The 18,232-nt window shown below is 37.2% G+C and overlaps 2 protein-coding genes across 7 annotated transcripts; both read right to left on the bottom strand.

The window, feature by feature from the left end:
• Nucleotides 1–190: 190 nt before the first annotated feature.
• Nucleotides 191–7,838, bottom strand: LOC112575167. Of its 5 annotated transcripts, XM_025256820.1 has the most exons (13): nucleotides 7,778–7,838; nucleotides 7,093–7,377; nucleotides 6,701–6,835; nucleotides 6,337–6,537; nucleotides 5,758–5,892; nucleotides 5,281–5,481; nucleotides 4,861–4,966; nucleotides 4,433–4,499; nucleotides 3,435–4,097; nucleotides 2,637–2,842; nucleotides 1,996–2,469; nucleotides 1,071–1,414; nucleotides 191–895 (listed from the first exon to the last, which is right to left on the bottom strand). In XM_025256820.1, exons 3-13 carry the CDS (start codon nucleotides 6,831–6,833, stop codon nucleotides 495–497), a joined length of 2,931 nt encoding a protein of 976 aa, XP_025112605.1. In that variant the 5' UTR covers nucleotides 6,834–6,835; nucleotides 7,093–7,377; nucleotides 7,778–7,838; the 3' UTR covers nucleotides 191–494. The 5 variants fall into 5 exon arrangements, with proteins under 5 accessions (XP_025112605.1, XP_025112604.1, XP_025112606.1 ...); XM_025256819.1 differs by having other exon boundaries at nucleotides 6,701–7,377; XM_025256821.1 differs by lacking the exon at nucleotides 7,093–7,377 and having other exon boundaries at nucleotides 7,778–7,804.
• A 1,510-nt stretch (nucleotides 7,839–9,348) lies between these two features.
• LOC112575166 lies at nucleotides 9,349–16,449 on the bottom strand. 2 transcript variants are annotated; one of them, XM_025256817.1, is made up of 12 exons: nucleotides 15,981–16,449; nucleotides 15,512–15,643; nucleotides 15,186–15,386; nucleotides 14,851–14,986; nucleotides 14,345–14,544; nucleotides 13,874–13,979; nucleotides 13,460–13,526; nucleotides 12,462–13,124; nucleotides 11,950–12,155; nucleotides 11,150–11,623; nucleotides 10,226–10,569; nucleotides 9,349–10,049 (listed from the first exon to the last, which is right to left on the bottom strand). In XM_025256817.1, the coding sequence occupies exons 1-12, from the start codon at nucleotides 16,048–16,050 to the stop codon at nucleotides 9,658–9,660; spliced, it is 2,991 nt and encodes a 996-aa protein (XP_025112602.1). In that variant the 5' UTR covers nucleotides 16,051–16,449; the 3' UTR covers nucleotides 9,349–9,657. The 2 variants fall into 2 exon arrangements, with proteins under 2 accessions (XP_025112602.1, XP_025112603.1); XM_025256818.1 differs by having other exon boundaries at nucleotides 14,345–14,542; nucleotides 14,855–14,986; nucleotides 15,981–16,447.
• Nucleotides 16,450–18,232: the final 1,783 nt, after the last annotated feature.

An 18,232-nucleotide genomic window follows, 5' to 3' on the forward strand; every position in this document is an offset into this window, starting at 1 on the left:
TCAAACTGTGAAGCAAAGAGATCTCGTAGTGAAGGCTGTTAAGAGTTATTGTTATTCTTATTGTTGTTACTGGTGTTATTGTTGTTATTGTTTTTAATGTATCTTGTTTGGTAAGTGGTACTTGCCCCTCTTAGAAGAGTTGTGGCGTTACTGAACATTCAGATCACTCTCCCAGCAATGAACCAACAACAATATTAAATTATTTAAAATTGTTATGTTCATTAACATACCTATTCATGAAAGAAAAGGCTTCAACTTACACACACACATACAGAGTTTTATCTTGTATATTAGAGCATACACAAATTTTAGTAAGTTAAAAGCTTATTGTAAGAATATTTCTGCTGATTATTTTACTTTAAAGCAGCTGGTCGAGTATTGAAAAGAACTTTAATACACCTAGAATTGAAAGATGTGGTGCAAATTGATATTATCAACATTTGTGTTTAGTGAAAACAGAGAAATGGATAAAGTTGTGCGAAGAATGAGAAAAATTATGTAGATTTCCATCGCACGACGATCAGCTGTGCCGTGCAGCACGTGATGCCCCGCCATTTCTTGGAAACATCTTCAGGTGGTGACTTGCTTTCCACGTACACAACGATTTTACGTCTTGGTCTGAATTGACGAAAACGATCAACATGCATGAAGCAGACACAATCATTCGCTTCTCTCTCGACTCCTTTGTCATTCACAACCTCTAGAGACTGTACTTGGAAACCTACTTTCTTTAGTTCCTTCAAGAATGAGACTTCGTGTTTGTCGTTTTCAAATATCACTAAAATTTCTTTGTCTTGAAGAATAGAAGATGCCTTCAAGGTAGGTGATTCATGTTGTACTCGTGTTAAAGATGAGGTTGTTGCTTCAGTGATGTCATCCGGAGAAGCTGTTTTGTCTAAAAGAGAAATAAAACAAGATATTTACGTAGGTTTGTTTCAAAAATATAAAGTTTTTTATATCTTCTTATCATTGTATCATTGGAAGTTTATGTTTCTCACTCAATTTTCTTCGGGGATTGTCTTAAAAAATGTGTAAATTAATTTTTCAGCTAAGACAACAATCCCACTTACTGCTTTTAGTAACAAGATGCTTGTTGAGAAAATCGGCCACCTTCCTGCCACACAGAGAACAGTCGTGGTAACCCGTGGAGTCCATCTCATGGTAAATATATTTGACTTGTGGGCCGTCTGTAGGGTTCAGGCAGTCACGTGGTTTGATTTCAGCCCCAGGTATGAAATAATCAGCTCCTGCACGTGAAACTTCTCTGACGACTGCAGGCGGACAGGTGAGAGCCTGAGTGAAGGTCTGTACCTTCCAGCCTTCGGGTACATTCTGACTAGTGCTGCTTGTTGCCCACAATACAAGATTTGGATGTTGGCGACTTAGACTTTCTACAAATGTTTTAAAATATTTTCTGCAAGACAAATAAGAAAATCCAAATGCATGTTTACTTAGCTTTTATGCACTTAAAAAGAGTCAAAATATATTCATGAGTATATTGTAGTTGTAAGTATATCGACAATTTTCTAGCGAGATCTTCGTTGAATATCTATATCTTATTTTCCAGCTCTTTCTCTTTGTCTGTTGGTCAGTTTCTCTTTTATTCTCTTTCTGCCTCTTCTCTACCACTTTGTCCACATGGTGTATTTTCTTAGAAGACGAAATAGCATTTTGTTGCGTTATATAATGCACAAGTGCATTAGTATTATTAAACAAAGGTTAAAACGTGGAGTTTGTGAAGCCCTGTTTTTTTTTTTCTTATGTAGAACCATGATTATGAAAATCTTGAAAGTGTTTGCAAATAGAGTATGGAGTGGGCGTAAAAATGTGTTTAAGACATCGACTAACTAGACCTCCATACTTACCCCCCGAAATCAACTTCACTTGCAATCACACACACTGGCATATTCTTTTTGTCCTGTGTTGATAAAATGTTTAGAAGGTAGGTGTCAAAAATGTGTTTAAGCCGTATACTAACAAGACAATCATACTTACCCCCCTAAGTCCACTTCACTTGCAATTACACACAGTGGTATATTCTTTTTGTCCTGTGTTGTTAATATGTCCAGAATTTCCTTCATTTCCTTCTTGATATTGAAATTACAGATTACTGGGGTGACAAAGGATCGTGAAGTCTCATCTGTATCTTTTGTCGCTTGCGTATGGTTGGATGTTTTGGAAAACGAGGACATGAAGTCCCTTTTTGTTAAAATACTGACTAAAATGTAGAGGTGATGGCCACTTTCTACCCATTGTTTGCCAGCCAGTGTCAACATTCGTGTCTTGCCGGTGTTGGGTGGACCAACAAGAAATAACTTTTCTTCACTGAGCATCTCTATCATATCCGGGTACAGAGTCAGTCGCTCATACAGGTCTCCTGTCAGGGTCACGGCGTCTGCCAGAGTCTTGGGCTGCAGGAAAGTCTCGTCCATCAGTTGTAGGGTGGACTGGGTAGCTGGTCCACAAAACCTAAGAACGCAAAAACATTTATAAAAGTACAAGTCCTTGCCTATATCTCGAACTATTAGATACTTTTCCGCACATTCTTTATAGTTTATTAGATGTGATGTCTACAATTAAGACCCTGCAACACTACACTGAACAATTCTACAATCCGTGCATGACAAATTCCTTACCTCGCTATCATGTTTAGATACATTTCATCAGTCATTTTGGGGTCAGCATCAGATTGATTCATTAACCTGTCCCACCATTTCCTCAGATGACTCATCACACTGGTGTCGATGTCCCATGGAGCGCAAGGGTTCGACAGATGATTTGCGCAAAGACACAGATGAGTGGGATCGTCAGTGGCCTTCACATTCACACACTTGCGCAAACTCTTAAAACAAAGAAAGTGTAAAAATGTTTTTTTTAAGGACATACACCAGATTATGATGTTTTTCCCTAACCCGGATAACTGTGGTTATAATTTTTTTTGAAACAAGGTTTCTTTACAGGGGACCTTTTTTTCACAATGAGTGCAGGATCGCCTTAAGATGCATATAAACTGTTATTCACCTTTAGTGATCATGATGCTACTCAATACTGAATGCTTGATTCAGATAAGTCTAAGAGCTCATAATTTAAAATAAATATCATTAAAAAGTATTAGCAATATTTAAAGGAATTTTTTGTCTAGCCTTCTTTTTAATAATATTTAAAGTATATATCAAGTCTAATACCCTCTATACCTATATTCTTTTTTTGTGCAGACGGTGCTACTTCTGTGGTTTGTATAGGCCATGTTGAACCACCGTAAACTTTAATGTGATAAGGAACGTTAGAAAATATTTATTGAATGTGTCCGTACACAGTACAATAGATCAATTGATGTTAATATTTATCTTGACACTTGATGATGCAAAACTAGAAAATCTATTCAAAACTTAAAGAAGCTAGAAAAGAGTTGACATCATTAGTGTGTAACTTACCTGTACAACCTGACTGTGACTGCCGAGAGCTCGCTGTAGAGACGACGAGGTAACGTTGGGAAACAGCAAAGTCAGTTGAACTGCAGGTTTGTCTTTCTGATCAGACATCAAGTGTTCCATCATGCTCTTTGCGTATGTAGCTTGAGTAACAGCTTCACACACCTCACTGAGTAACATGTCATCTATTTTCCGCTCATTGTCCTCACTTCCGTCATCGTTATCGCTGAGAGACTTGACGACACCAACCAACACCCCGAAACGTCGATGAATAATGAGAATGTCAAAACAGCCGACGTTTTTCTTGCCTTCAAACCGAGCAGGAACAGGTAAGCGATGGTTTGCAAACTTATTGCCAGGCTTGTTCAAATAATCTTCGTACTTAAACTGTGACAAGACAAACATGTCCTCCTTGTAGTGTTCTGCCATGTGACGTAAGCAGTGCAGCACGTGCTGCATGGCTCGGTCATGTCTGACGTCACTCAGGTCAGGAGGTTGTGGGACGTATACGACTTGACCAGCTATTGTTTGTGTTTCATATCGAAGTTTGTTGAAGTAAACTGGAGGCACAAAATAGAAGGAATCAAGGGTATCCGGGTACATTTCTTCGATGCTTTTTACTAAATATTCCTGGAACGTTCTTGTCGTTACGTCTTCATTGCTTTCCTGAAAATACAATTATTTTAGTTTCTTTAAAGTATAACAGGCTAACTTGAAAACTTCGCAGCAATTGCAGAAAAAATTTTATATCTTGATATACTAAACAATTAAGTAAAGCACACAGTAATTTTTGGAAGCTATCGCGAAAAAAAAAATAACTGGTAAAATAATCGTACAGATACAGGGTGGAAGAGGAATAAATACTCTCCTTTTGTGGTGCCCTACACAGACTGTGTTACTTTCTGCTTACAACTCTTATTAAGAGTCATGTGTGGTACATGTACCTTTATTTTCAATATACATTTCAAGTAGAAGTTTCAATTTTTTGTATAATAACTAACTTTTTTTATCATAGGGTGGTGTTCATCGTCCACAGATGTTCGCGTTTTTCTTTGTCCAATGATGCAGCTGTTGAAGATAAAGTGTAGGTAAGAGTGGAGAGAGACAATCAAAGCCTACTTACTGTCTGCCTACTACAGGCAATACCACATTATTGACATAAGAGACCAGAGAGAAAAAGACTTTACAGCAATTTCTGCCCATATGTTACTCCCCACAGAAAAGATTATAACACTCCTAGAACAAAAATATTTAATAGTTTGACAAAGAAACTCTGCCCAAGTCACTAATCACATTGCAATGTGTAATAAAGTTTTGTTGCTATAGTGAAATGATAATACCAAAAGAAATCCCTAAACAAAAAGCTAATGTCACACTGCTGCTTATACTTTTCCTTACAATAAGTTATTTTAAAATACTCAAGGCTTACTTCTTTCGTCTCAGTAGAATTACGACGACAATGGTTGCTGCTATCACTGTAGTCAAGCCCAGGGACAGGCCGATGGCCAGATCAGTTGACATATCTTTTTCCGAGACTGAAACAGTTTGTTAAAGGTAGAAGCAATAAAGAACGTAGAAAAAAAGTAATCTACAATAGAGTAAAAATAATCCTACTTTAGAAATATTGTACAAAAACTTTTTTTCACGTTAGTTGTGTTTATGATTTTAAATCAACTGTAATTAATCAGGAGTCACTGAATTTGATAAGTTTCTTAACTATTACAATTGTTATTGTTTTTATCAGAGAGACATTATACAGACATAAAGTTAGGCAAGAGGTCATCGATGACTCCTACGAACAAGACAGAGGTATCATCACTTAATACGAAAGAAATGGTGAGTCCCAAACCTTCCTCAGAGATTTCAAGTGAACACTTTGCCTGTTGTTGTAGTGTGGACCCCGCGTGCCAGCATGAGTAGGTTAATTTTTTAACTTTTGTCTTCTTTTGACTCTTGATCATGAGATACGTGGACACCGCGTAATCATACATGTAATCACCATCAACCTGACACTTTGGTTTGTTGTCTACCCACCAACAATGTAATATCTCTGTTACATACAAAAAAGAAAACGTTGTAGTAACAACAGTTAAATATTTTCCATAATATTTATTCGAAATTATGCGGTTCCATTAATGTCTTGAAATTATGATCAGCAGGCAAACAACATCCTTGTCAAAACAGAATGCATTTCCACAAAAACATCGTGCAGTTTGCAGTGTCATTTTCGAGTTCTTTAGTATGTTGAACGGTCTGCACAAGCATATTAGTATATACGTATACTCTCGCCTGTGTGAGAATTAATTAGTTTGCATGATTCACTTACCTAGTTTCTGTTGGCCATTATGTCTGTAGACAGAAAAATTGTTTTGTGTCGTCTGAACATTTTCGTTAAAGAAACAGGAAAGAGTGATTTGGGAATCATTATGCACATTTGAGACATTACACGCGTTGTTTTCACCTGTAAACAGATAAAACCATATGATAGGTGTTTCTTGAGCCTAGTGCAGACCAAAAAAAAAAATGCAAAAGATATAGATTCTTTAAGCATTTTGTGTCAAAATGAAGAATACACAACATACTTAAGTCTATATAACATAGTATGACAAGACTTTAATAAATGTAATTATCATATTTCATACAATCAGGGTTTACTTACATTACAGGGCTTCTGCTAGCGCAAAAAATTGCGTACAGTACGCATTAAAAGTTTGGAGGACCCCTTCAATTTTCGTCAATGGGGTCCCATTCAAATTTGGGCGAAGAACAGGGACCCCTTAAAAATCTGATGAAGGGGTCCCTGGGACCCCAAAGAATTTACCTTTGCAGAAGCATTATACCATTATTGCTAATTAAGCTGTAGAGATTTTATACGCGCTACCTAAGAATAGAGAGACTTACATACTCAGTATTAAGTTGAGCTGACATTTTCCCAGGTCGCTAGTGCCATAGCCGTCCACTTGACACCCGTATGTACCTCTACGTGCAGAGGTCACGTGACGGATTGTAATATTGAAAGTGCGGCTCAGTTTTTTGTCGTACTCGAAACCTGATTTTGTGTAGCAGCCCAGAGCACCTCCAACCCACCAACAGTCTAAAACAGCATCTGTGCAAAGCAGGTATACATCATGTCGGTATAAATATTTATGTACGAAGCGCATCCCATTCAGGGACCAAACATCATTAACTTTGTTAGAAAGAAACGTACGAAGAGTAAAACAACAACTAACACTGAGCACAATAATAATTTTTTATATAAGTTTCCTCACCTGCACTTTCACGGTAGTTGGGGTAGTGATAGACTGTGAAACCTTTCTTGCTGACACTAAGGTCTTCGGGAAAGTGACAAGTGAGGACAGCATCTTGAAGAGAATGAACAGGTGGAGCATCGCATCTGCTCATTTCTGAAAAAAATTTTGTTTGGGAAAGGCACTACGTCCAGTAAAGATAACCATACGGACATGCGTGATCGTCTTTTCTTTCTCATCTAAAGTCTTTTTAAATTCACGCAGATTTCAATATTACAACAAATCATAAAAATAAATAGAAAATAACTCAGAAACAACACAACAAATTTAAATTTCCGATACCCGTGAATCTAATTAAGCTATATGTGCATGAAGTTATATTTTACGGTTATAATTTGGCACAGTTCATATACCAGGATAAGTTCTTGTAGAATCTGCAAAAAATTACTAATCTTGTGTTGAAGTTCGCAAAAAACACAGGCAACACAACAATAGTAAGAACTTCCGGGCCAACGAATCCATTTTAAGGATACAGGTTCTTGTTGTGCTTGTAACTGTCATCAGTCTGAGTACAATGGTATATCACGAGTGGTGTGTGGATTGTTGTGTAGGTAATTAGTTGCTTCGTGGATTCAGACTAGTGTTGTGCTGTCACTTTTCCTCATATCCTTCTTTGATACATGTAGCCATTGCTGAAACTGCAATGTTATATTCTACTAATACGGAAAAACCGAGTGTATATAATTAGCATTAGCCTGAGACTCATCGTTTTAAAAGAAAAACAACATACGACTGCGATGTTTTCTTAAACACATGTCAAATTGCATAGAAATAAAAAATTCTACCTTCATTTTACATATTATTTTATGGTTTATACAGGCAAACATGGATGTGACACATAAAACGATAAACATAAATACATCTACCTTACACGTACAGACAGACAACCTGCATCTACATCATGAACAGTTAGTCTCACCAACGTACAAACCAGCATGCAAGCACCCAACACTTTGAATACATGTAAACATATACACACAGTAAGATATATATTAAGTATATATTATAGTTTTGATGATTAATTCTAGTTTTACCTACCTCAGCCTGTTAGTAAGCGGATATTAGCCTTTTTTTTTTGCTCCTGTCATGTGACCTCGAGTCACCTACCTACTGACAGACGGAGCCAGCGTTCAAAAAAAAAAAATGAAATAAAAGGAAACATTATTTATCTTTTATCGTTACGGCCTTCATTTTTTTTCAATGGCTATCTATTAGCAAACGCTCGTAGGCCTTGCTGAAAAAACGACCTTCAAGTATATCAAAAGCTGATTAGTGGCTTAATCTACTTGGCTTGTACTGGTGTAAGTGTTACTATTTAAGGACTCCGCCGGTCACGTGCAAGTCACATGATAGCCCTGCCGTGAATTGCTTAAAACACTTTGAGTTTCACCACTGCAGTGGGAACTAAAAGCTCCAGAGTTAACACCTCGACTTAAGATACTGTCTGCACGTGACCCATGTTCAGAGAGCTAGTTTCTGGGACATTTTCCAAATATTGCGATTTAATTCCAATAATAACTTTCCGTTCAAAGTGCCAGAAGTTTTTTAGGTGTAAGAACTTTCTAGGCCATCCAACCAAACAACTAATCAACCAGCCAACCAAAACAACAAACCAACCAACCAGCCAACTAACAAAGCAGTCAACTAACCAGCCAACAAATTAATCTACAGAGAATCGCCTTTTTTGAAATTTCATCACAGCAAAATACGTTTCACCACAAAAAAGTCTCCCCATATCATAATAAACACACTAAAGGGATAGGATTAACAGGAATTGTTTGATTATCTGGAGTAGAGCCAGAAGTCTTGTTAGTTGTAAAAAAATGAATCAGTTATTGAAATGTTTTGCCAATTATTCAAGTCGTTTGGTGGAGTGCTTGCTAGTGCATAATTATTAACAGTGACACGGACCGTCACTTAAGACAGGACCGTATTTTTAACCTTTATTTTGTTGTAACTCACGTTTATTGTCTCGTACACCTAGTCATACAAATCGCTTGTTAGTTGTTACCAAGAGTCGCCCGAGCGCTAAGGTTTCTGCGTAAGACAATGTTTTATATTTAAATATATATATATAGATGTATTTTTTCCTTGGCCATTAGTTCCCACATTTTTCTATTGAATAGAATTTTACCCCAAAAAAAAACCTCGTACAAAAACATTATTTGAATTTAACTTTTAAAAAGTTCAGCAGCAATGATCTCTTTTACATTTCACAGAAGTTTACATTTTACATGATAAAGTTAATGAGTATTAAACAGAATCACCAAAATAACTAGCTACACGGTAAATTGCAGGAAAAAAAATTGACAGAAAAAAATGTAATGTCGTCTGTTACGTTACATATGTGTACGAGGTGACGTTTTAGGTAACCGTGTCTGCCATATTGGTATTGTGATGCTCGGCAGCCACTCGGATGGAGACTAGACAACTCGAGATTGAGGAACAACTGGGAACCTCCGCCGCAAGCTGTTTGCGAATGAGGAATCATACACAATGCTACAACCTATCGTAACTCTGCCAGTCCCACAATGTCCTGTCTGTATTGTTGTGCTCGCAAGTGTTCACATACACGTTGCCACACCGGCGGAAGTTCAATGTTCCAATCGTTATCTTCTTAAATTTTTATTTTCATTAACATAAGTATTCATGAAAGAACCTGCTTAAATTCACACGCATACACAAACATTTTTATCTTGTATTGCAAAGTATATACACATTTTATTAATTTAAGCGCTTATGATAACATTTCTGTTGATTATTTTACTATTTATTTGAAGCAGCTGTTCGAGCATTGAAAAGAACTTTAATACATTTACAATGTAAAGATGTGGTGAAAGTTGGTGTTGTCACCATTTGTGCCTAGGGGAATAGGAGAAACAGATAAAGTTGTACGAAATGTGACAAAATTATGTAGTTTACCATCGCACGACGATCAGTTGTGCCGTGCAGCACGTGATGCCCCGCCATTTATTGGAAACATTTTCAGGTGGTGACGGTCTTTCCACGTACACAACGATTTTACGCCTTGGTCTGAATTTGCGGAAACGATCAACAATCATGAAGCAGACACAATCATTCGCTTCTCTCACGACTTCTTTTTCATTTTTAGCCTCTAAAGGCTTTACTTGGAAACCTACTTTCGTTAGTTCCTTCACGAATGAGACTTCGTGTTTGTCGTTTTCAAATATCACTAAAATGTCTTTGTCTTGAAGAATAGAAGATGCCTTCAAGTTAGGTGATTCATGTTGTACTCGTGTTAAAGATGAGGTTGGTGCTTCAGTGATATCATCCGGAGAAGCTGTTTTGTCTAAAAGAGAAATAAAACAAGATATTTACGTAGGTTTGTTTCAAGAATATAAAGTTTTTTATATCTTCTTATCATTGTATCATTTGAAGTTTATGTTTCTCACTCAATTTTCTTCGGTGATTGTCTTAAAAAAATGTGTAAAGTAAATTTTCAGCAAAGACAACAATCCCACTTACTGCTTTTAGTAACAAGATGTTTGCTGAGAAAAACGGCCACCTTCCTGCCACACAGAGAACAGTCGTGGTAACCCGTGGAGTCCATCTCATGGTAAATGTATTTGACTTGTGGGCCGTCTGTAGGAGTCAGGCAGTCATGTGGTTGGATTTCAGCCCCAGGTATGAAATAATCTGCTCCTGCACGTGAAGCTTCTCTGACCACTGCAGGCGGACAGGTGAGAGCCCGAGTGAAAGTCTGTACCTTCCAGCCATCGGGTACATTCTGACTAGTGCTGCTTGTAGCCCACAATACAAGATTTGGATGTTGGCGACTTAGACTTTCTACAAATGTTTTAAAACATTTTCTGCAAGACAAATAAGAAAAGCCAAATGCATGTTTACTTAGCTTTTATGCACTTAAAAAGAGTCAAAATATATTCATGAGTATATTTTAGTTGTAAGTATAAAGACAATTTTCTAGCGGGATCTTCGTTGAATATTTATATCTTATTTTTCAGCTCTTTCTCTTTGTCTGTTGGTCAGTTTCTCTTTTATTTTTTTCTGCCCCTTCTCTACCACTTTGTCCACATAGTCTACTTTCCTAGATGACGAAATAGCATTTTGTTGCGTTATATAATGCACAAGTGCATTAGTATAATTAAACAAAGGTGAAAACGTGGAGTTTGTGAAGCCCTGTTTTTTTTTTTCTTATGTAGAATCATGATTATGAAAATCTTGAAAGTGTTTGCAAATAGAGTATGGAGTAGGCGTAAAAATGTGTTTAAGACATCGACTAACTAGACCCCCATACTAACCCCCCGAAATCAACTTCACTTGCAATCACACACAGTTGTATATTCTTTTTGTCCTGTATTGATAAAATGTTTAGAAGGTAGGCGTCAAAAACGTGTTTAAGCCGTATACTAACAAGACAATCATACTTACCCCCCTAAGTCCACTTCACTTGCAATTACAGACAGTTGTATATTCTTTGTGTCCTGTGTTGTTAATATGTCCAGAATTTCCTTCATTTCCTTCTTGATATTGAAATTACAGCTTACTTGGGCGACAAAGGGTCGTAAAGTCTCATCTATATCTTTTGTTGCAGGCGTATGGTTGGATGTTTTGGAAAACAAGGACATGAAGTCCCTACTTGTAAAACTACGGACTAAAATGTACAGGTGATGGCCGCATTCCACCCATTGTTTGCCAGCCAGTGTCAACATTCGTGTTTTGCCGGTGTTTGGTGGACCAACAAGAAACAACCTTTCTTCACTAAGCATCTCTATCATATCCGGGTACAGAGTGAGTCGGTCGTACAGGTCTCCTGTCAGGGTCACGGCGTCTGCCAGAGTCTTGGGCTGCAGGAAAGTCTCGTCCATCAGTTGTAGGGTGGACTGAGTAGCGGGTCCACAAAACCTAAGAACGCAAAAAACATTTATAAAACATAAAGATCCTTGCCTTTATCTCGTCCAATCCTTATCTCGTCCAATCCATCGACTAATTAATTATTTTCTGTGTCATGTTTTACACTCCTGTGTATAACTGTAAGTTAATCGTAATTTATTCATTTGAGTATAAGGCACCCAGCGAAACGTGTTCTAGTTTCGTGCTCTGTAGTGTAGTTCAGTGGTGCGTTGCGGGGTCTCATTTGTAGACAGCACATTTGATAAACTATATAGAATGTTTGTGAAAGTATGTAATAATTTACTTATACTAATGGTCATGTATGACAACTTCCTTACCTCGCTATCATGTTACGATACAGCTCATCAGTCATTTTGGGCTCAGCATCAGATTGATTCATTAACCTGTCCCACCATTTCCTCAGATGACTCATCACACTGGTGTCGATGTCCCATGGAGCGCAAGGGTTCGACAGATGATTTGCACAAAGACACAATTGAGTGGGGTCGTCAGTGGCCTTCACATTAACACACTCGCGCAAGCTCTGTAAAACACACAATGTGTAAGCTTGTTTTAGGAGTTACACCAGATTAAAATGCTCTTCTTATTATACGAGGAAAACCGTTGTTTTACCAGAAAAAATATTCCTGTAATAACATAACTTATAACTCTAAGTGTCTATAAGGCAACCTTCTTATTTTAGAGCCAGTGCAGCTTTTCCTTAAGATGCATGTGCATATGTTACTCCACTTCAATCGTCACATCTTGACACATGTTAATGAAAAATAGAAAATGTCTTTAAAAGTGAGAAAACCTAGAAAGATGTTGACATCATGAGTGTGTAACCTACCTGTACAACCTGGCTGTGACTGCCGAGAGCTCGTTGTAGAGACGACAAGGTAACGTTGGGAAACATCAAAGTCGTTTGAACTGCAGGTTTGTGTTTCTGATCTGACATCAGGTGTTCCATCATGCTCTTTGCGTATTTTAATTGTTCGACAGCTTCAGACACCTCCCTGACTAACATGTCATCTATTTTCCGCTCACTTTCCTCACTTCCGTCATCCTTATCGCTGAGAGACTTGATGACCCCAACCAACACCCCGAGACGTCGATGTATAATAAGAATGTCAAAGCAGCCGACGTTTGTTTTGTCTGTAAACCCAGCGGGAACAGGTAAGCTATTGTTTTCAAAGGTATTTCCAGGGTTGTTTAGATAATCTTCATATTTAAACTGTGACAAGACAAACATGTCCTCCTTGTAGTGTTCCGCCATGTGACGTAAGCAGTGCAGCACGTGCTGCATGGCGCGGTCGTGTCCGACGTCACTGAGGTCAGGAGGTTGTGGGACGTACACGACTTGACCAGCTATTGGCTGTTTTTCATATTGAATTTTGTTGAAGTAAACTGGAGGCACGAAATAGCAGGAATCAAGCATATTCGGGTACATTTCTTCGATGTTTTTCACTAAATATTCTTGGAACGTTTTTGTTGTTACGTCTTCATTGCTTTTCTGTAAGTAGAAATATTTCAGTTTCTTTGAAGCATGATTATTTAATTTGGGAACATCATAGCAATTGCAGAAGATTTTTTCTAGGCTTATCTCTTTAATGATCGAGTAAAGCACATAGTAGTTGTTGGATGTTATTGCGGAAAATAGAAATGCTTGATAGAATGTTCTTACAGAAACAGGGCGGAGGAGGAATAAATACTCTCTCTTTTGTCGTGCCTTAGACAGACTGTGTTACTTGCTGCTTACACCTCTTAGGAGTTCTGTGTGGTACACGTAGCTATATTTCACTATAATTTAAAAGTAAAGGTAGTTTTACAATTGAGTAAAATACTAACTTCTTTCATGATAGGGCGTAGTTCATCGTCAGCAGGTGGTCGCGTTTTGCCCCACCAAAGATTGCAACTGTTAAAAATGAAGTGTACGTAGGAAGGAGAGAGACAATCAGAGCCTACAAAATGTCTGTCTACTACAGATAGTTACACATTATTAAGTTAGAGACCAGAGAGAAAAAGACTTTACAGTATTTTCAGATATCATAGTATCCCACAAACATGATAGTATGACACTCTTACAACAAAAACATTGAATAGTTTGGGAAACAAACTGTCACCAATCGCATTGCAATATGTAATAACATCTTTTTGCAGTAGTGAAAGTGGTATTACCAAAAGGCTCCCTAAACAATATGCAAATTTGACTTCCTTACACTATTCTTTACAAAATGTGTTTCAGAAAGACCCGAGGCTTACTTCTTGCCTCTCAGTAGAATTACGAGGAGGATGGTTGCTACTATCACTGCAGTCAAGGCCAGGGACAGGCCGACAGCCAAACCAGTTGAAATATCTTTTTCTATGGCTTGAAAACGTTTTGTTTAAATTAGAAACAAAACAGGTAGTTAAAAAGAAAAAAAAAACAGGTAGTTAAAAAGAAAAAAAAAACCTAAGCTACAATGGAGTAATAATAAAATAACCGTTTTACATATATTGTTCTAAGACCTGTTTTCCTTACTTTCTTTAAGTTACTTGTGCTTATGATTTTAAATCAAATGTAATTACTTAGGATTAACTAAAGTTTTTAAAGTATTAGAATTGTTCTTGTTTTTTTTTATGTGGATAGACGTTATACAGACACGAAGTTAGGCCAAAAAGTAACAGACAATTGGTACGAACTAGACAGAGGTGTGACCACTTAAAGTACGAGAGAAATGGTGAGTCCCAAACCTTCCTCAGGTATCTCAAGTGAACACTTTGCCTGTTGTAGTGTGGAACCCGCATGCCAGCATGAGTAGGTAAATGTTTTTACTTTTGTCGTCTTTTGACTCTTGATGATGAGATACGTTGACACGTCGTAATCGTAGAGGTAATCATCATCAACCTGACACTTTGGTTTGTTGTCTACCCACCAACAATGTAATATCTCTGTTACATAACAATAATGAATTGTTTTATTAACCACAGCTAAATATCCTTAATATTATTTATGATTGCTTCATTACTATTAATATATTTAAATCGTTATAAACAGACCAAATCATCTTTGTTAAAATAATAGACATTCACATTAGAAATAGTATGCATTAAAGTATTACATAGTTATGTTCTGATGGGTTCCACACCGTTGAAGGTCCACGCATTGAATTTTGTATTATAAATCTTTGTGTGTGGGTGTGTGTGAGAGCTTTTGCGCGTGGAAGAGTTGTAAGAATAAATGAGTGAACATTCTTCCCTTACTTATTTTCTCTTGCCCATTGTAGCCGAAGACAGAAAAATTTGTCTGTTTCTTTTGAACATCATCATTAAAGAAACAGGTGAGAGTGAGGGAATCATTAGGCACGTTCGAGATATTGCACGCATTGTTTTCATCTGCAAGCAGAGCACATTAAAAACATTTTTGGCCTTGTCTAAATATACTTGGCAACAGACAACATTTTAGTATTTATTAGGACTGTAGAAAATACTTAAAACTATATAAAAGAACATTGATAAGACGTTAATAAATTATCCTACTCCATTTTTAATTAAACAGGATTTTGTGCAAACTACTCAGAGTAGACTGACTTACCAAGTTTTAAGTCGAGTTGACATGTTCCCAGGACACTAGCGCCATAGCCAGCCACTTGACAAGCGTAAGTACCTGTAAGTGCTGAGGTCACGTGACTCACTGTAATATTCAGGGTGGTGCTCACTGTTTTCGTGGTACTGAATCCAGGTTTGGCGAAGCAGTCCAGAGCACCTCCAACCCACCAGCAGTCTAAAACAGCATCTGGAGAGAGCATGTATGTATGTAAATATTTAAAAGTATATGTCTTGAGTATATTCCATTCGTGGACAGTCGAGCAATAGTCATCTGTTAGTGGAAAGTAAGGTGGAAAAGCCAAGTTTTCTCACCTGGACTTCCAGCTTGAGCGTAGTGATAGACTGTGAAGTCTTTCTTACTGACACTAAGGTCTTCGGGAAAGAAACAAGTTAAAACAGTTTTCTGAAGAGAATTCACAGGTGGGACACTGCATCTTATCATTTCTGAAACAAACCCAGAGTTGATTTCATACAAAAAGGCAGTACTTCATGTGAGGGTGATTGCTTGAAAAGGTGATAAATGTGCAAACATGTTTTAATTTCTTATCTAGTCTTCGTGCCATTAAAAGAAGAAATATTCAAGAATTCAGTATCACAACGAATGGAAAAATGTGCTTTATTTAAATTACAAACTCGACAACAAATCTTAGAATCCCGATCCCTAATAATTTTTTTAAACTTGATTGTGAATAAACTCCGATAAGTTCATATTTTACAGTTACGAGAGTATCGTTCCATATATCGGAGTAACCTTTAGTAGATGTTGCAAAGAATTACTAACCTTGTGTTGAAACTCGCTCAAAACACAGGCAACACAACAAAAAAACGAACTGTTGGGTAAGCGACTCCATTTGAAGAACACCAGCTCTTGTTCTACTTGCAACTATTATCGTTTAAGAAAAAGAGAAACAATCTTCTAGTAAATTACAACGAAACACGTCATCATCATCATCATCATCGTCGCTGTCATCATCATCATCGTCGTCATCATCATCATCTTCTTCTTCTTCACCATCATCAGCATCCGTACCATGTAACATACGTGATAAACATATTTTGATTGCTGAAGCTGTGCAATAATATTCTACTAAATAGGGAAAACCCGATAAATATATTTAGAAAGAGGGCATTTACATTTAGGTTTACTGCTTAAAGGAAAAAAATGACCACAATGTTTTCTTAAAAATGTCAAATTGTATTGAAGTATAAACCTTCTACCTGCCTTTTGTCTCTTAGTACATGGTTTACCCGCACACACGAGTGTGACATAAAAAGGGTCAACAAGAAATAATCTGTTTGACATGTACAAGCACGCCTACATATAATGTATGAATACTTACCATCCCAAACATACTCACCAGCACGCTAACACAAAACCATATTTCTATATGCACACATACAGTAATAAGGCAATCATACTTATATTCACATGCTATCGATAATTAATCCTAATTTTACCTACGTGTAATCAGTGCGGATGTATCGACCTTGTCCTTGTGCTCTTGTCATATGACATTGAGTCACGGGGCTGCTGACAGACGGAACCAACCACACCCCCTTCCCCAAAAATGTTAATAGTTTAATAAAAAACCGTAACCGTTTGTTGGCCTCACACATACTTTTTTTAAACACGGCCATGTATTGTTATCATAAATGTGGGGCTTGCTGATTATCTGACCTTTCAGAATGTCAAGAGTGTGTTTGTGGTCGATCCAGTCCCAGCATGTTCTGCATACGTGCTGTTATTTATTGTCTCTGGTCACAGGACAGTCAAATATAGTGTCCCGTAGTGAAGTGCTTGGATTTTTTTTTTATCACTGCAGTGGGAAATAAAAGCTTTTGAGTTCGGATCTCGTCCTGGGACTTTGTCTGCATGTGACACCTACTAAGAAGACTGATTTTCAGGATATTCCGATTTCTTTCTTCCCGCTGGCTGAACTTCAACATCTCGTCTTTGGACACTCTCTGCATCTCACATCTGTTTAGAGAGCACGCTTTCGGGGATATTTTATTCAAGATTTTTGCAGAAGACCACAAGCCAAAAATTTCAAAACGTTTCAAATATAAGAATAAACGTACTAAATAGGTAAACATAGTAGGAGTAAACACGATTTGTTTTCACCGATGAAAGTCAACCAGTAGTGAGAATTGTTGTCAAGAGTAAATTAGCAATTAGTATCTATTGAGAATTACTAAAATTATTTCGATTTTGCTCTTGGAAGCATACGGTGTCTTAGAAATAAAAATACGAAAGTCACATAAAAATAGGAGTATATTCTTTGTTTTTTTCCTGTTTTGAGTGCACGGATATTTTCCCGTACATTTATCAAAATGATGGGAGTAATAACTTGCAACCATCTGGCATTAAAAGACAATACGATGCAACAAAAGGACAAGAAATTGGAAAACATCAACATATTCAGCCGGCTGCTTTGTAAAGCAACAGGTGTCAAGGTTTGAGATTTTTCTTGAAACATCATCTGATCATACGATGTTCCGATTATTGTTGTGTTGGTAACAAGCAAATATCTTACCAACTCTTTACTAACCACCTTCTTCTCATACCTGTCTTTCATGTGTTTCTTTTAATGACTCGAGGATGTTCGACCTGCAGCAAGTTAAAACATTTTCGCTTCTAGCATTCAGTCTAGGTGCAAAAAAGAAAACAAAAAAAATTTGGTAGAGAAATTTATTTTATTAAAGACTGAAATGTGCTTAACTCTTGGAGACCAGGCCGGATAAATCTGTAAAGAGTGGAACACTCACCGTTCCGTTGAATTCAACAATGTCTAACCACAAAAATATAAAAAGACAAGGGACGTATCCCAGGCCATTTGCTCGTTGGATCTCATTTAGAAAGAGTTACATCCCTTATCATAGAGACAGGAAGACGCTGATTTAAAGATTTAATCGATTCCGCAGATATTTTATTTGGGGCAACGGCAACACGAGCAATATGTCAGTATAACAGTGTCCTTCCACTCTATACTTCAGGAAACAGAATTATGGAAAAAAGAAGCTAAGCAAAATTAT

Source organism: Pomacea canaliculata, linkage group LG11 (genome assembly GCF_003073045.1).
Source record: "Pomacea canaliculata isolate SZHN2017 linkage group LG11, ASM307304v1, whole genome shotgun sequence".
NCBI classification, from domain to species: Eukaryota; Metazoa; Mollusca; class Gastropoda; order Architaenioglossa; family Ampullariidae; genus Pomacea; species Pomacea canaliculata.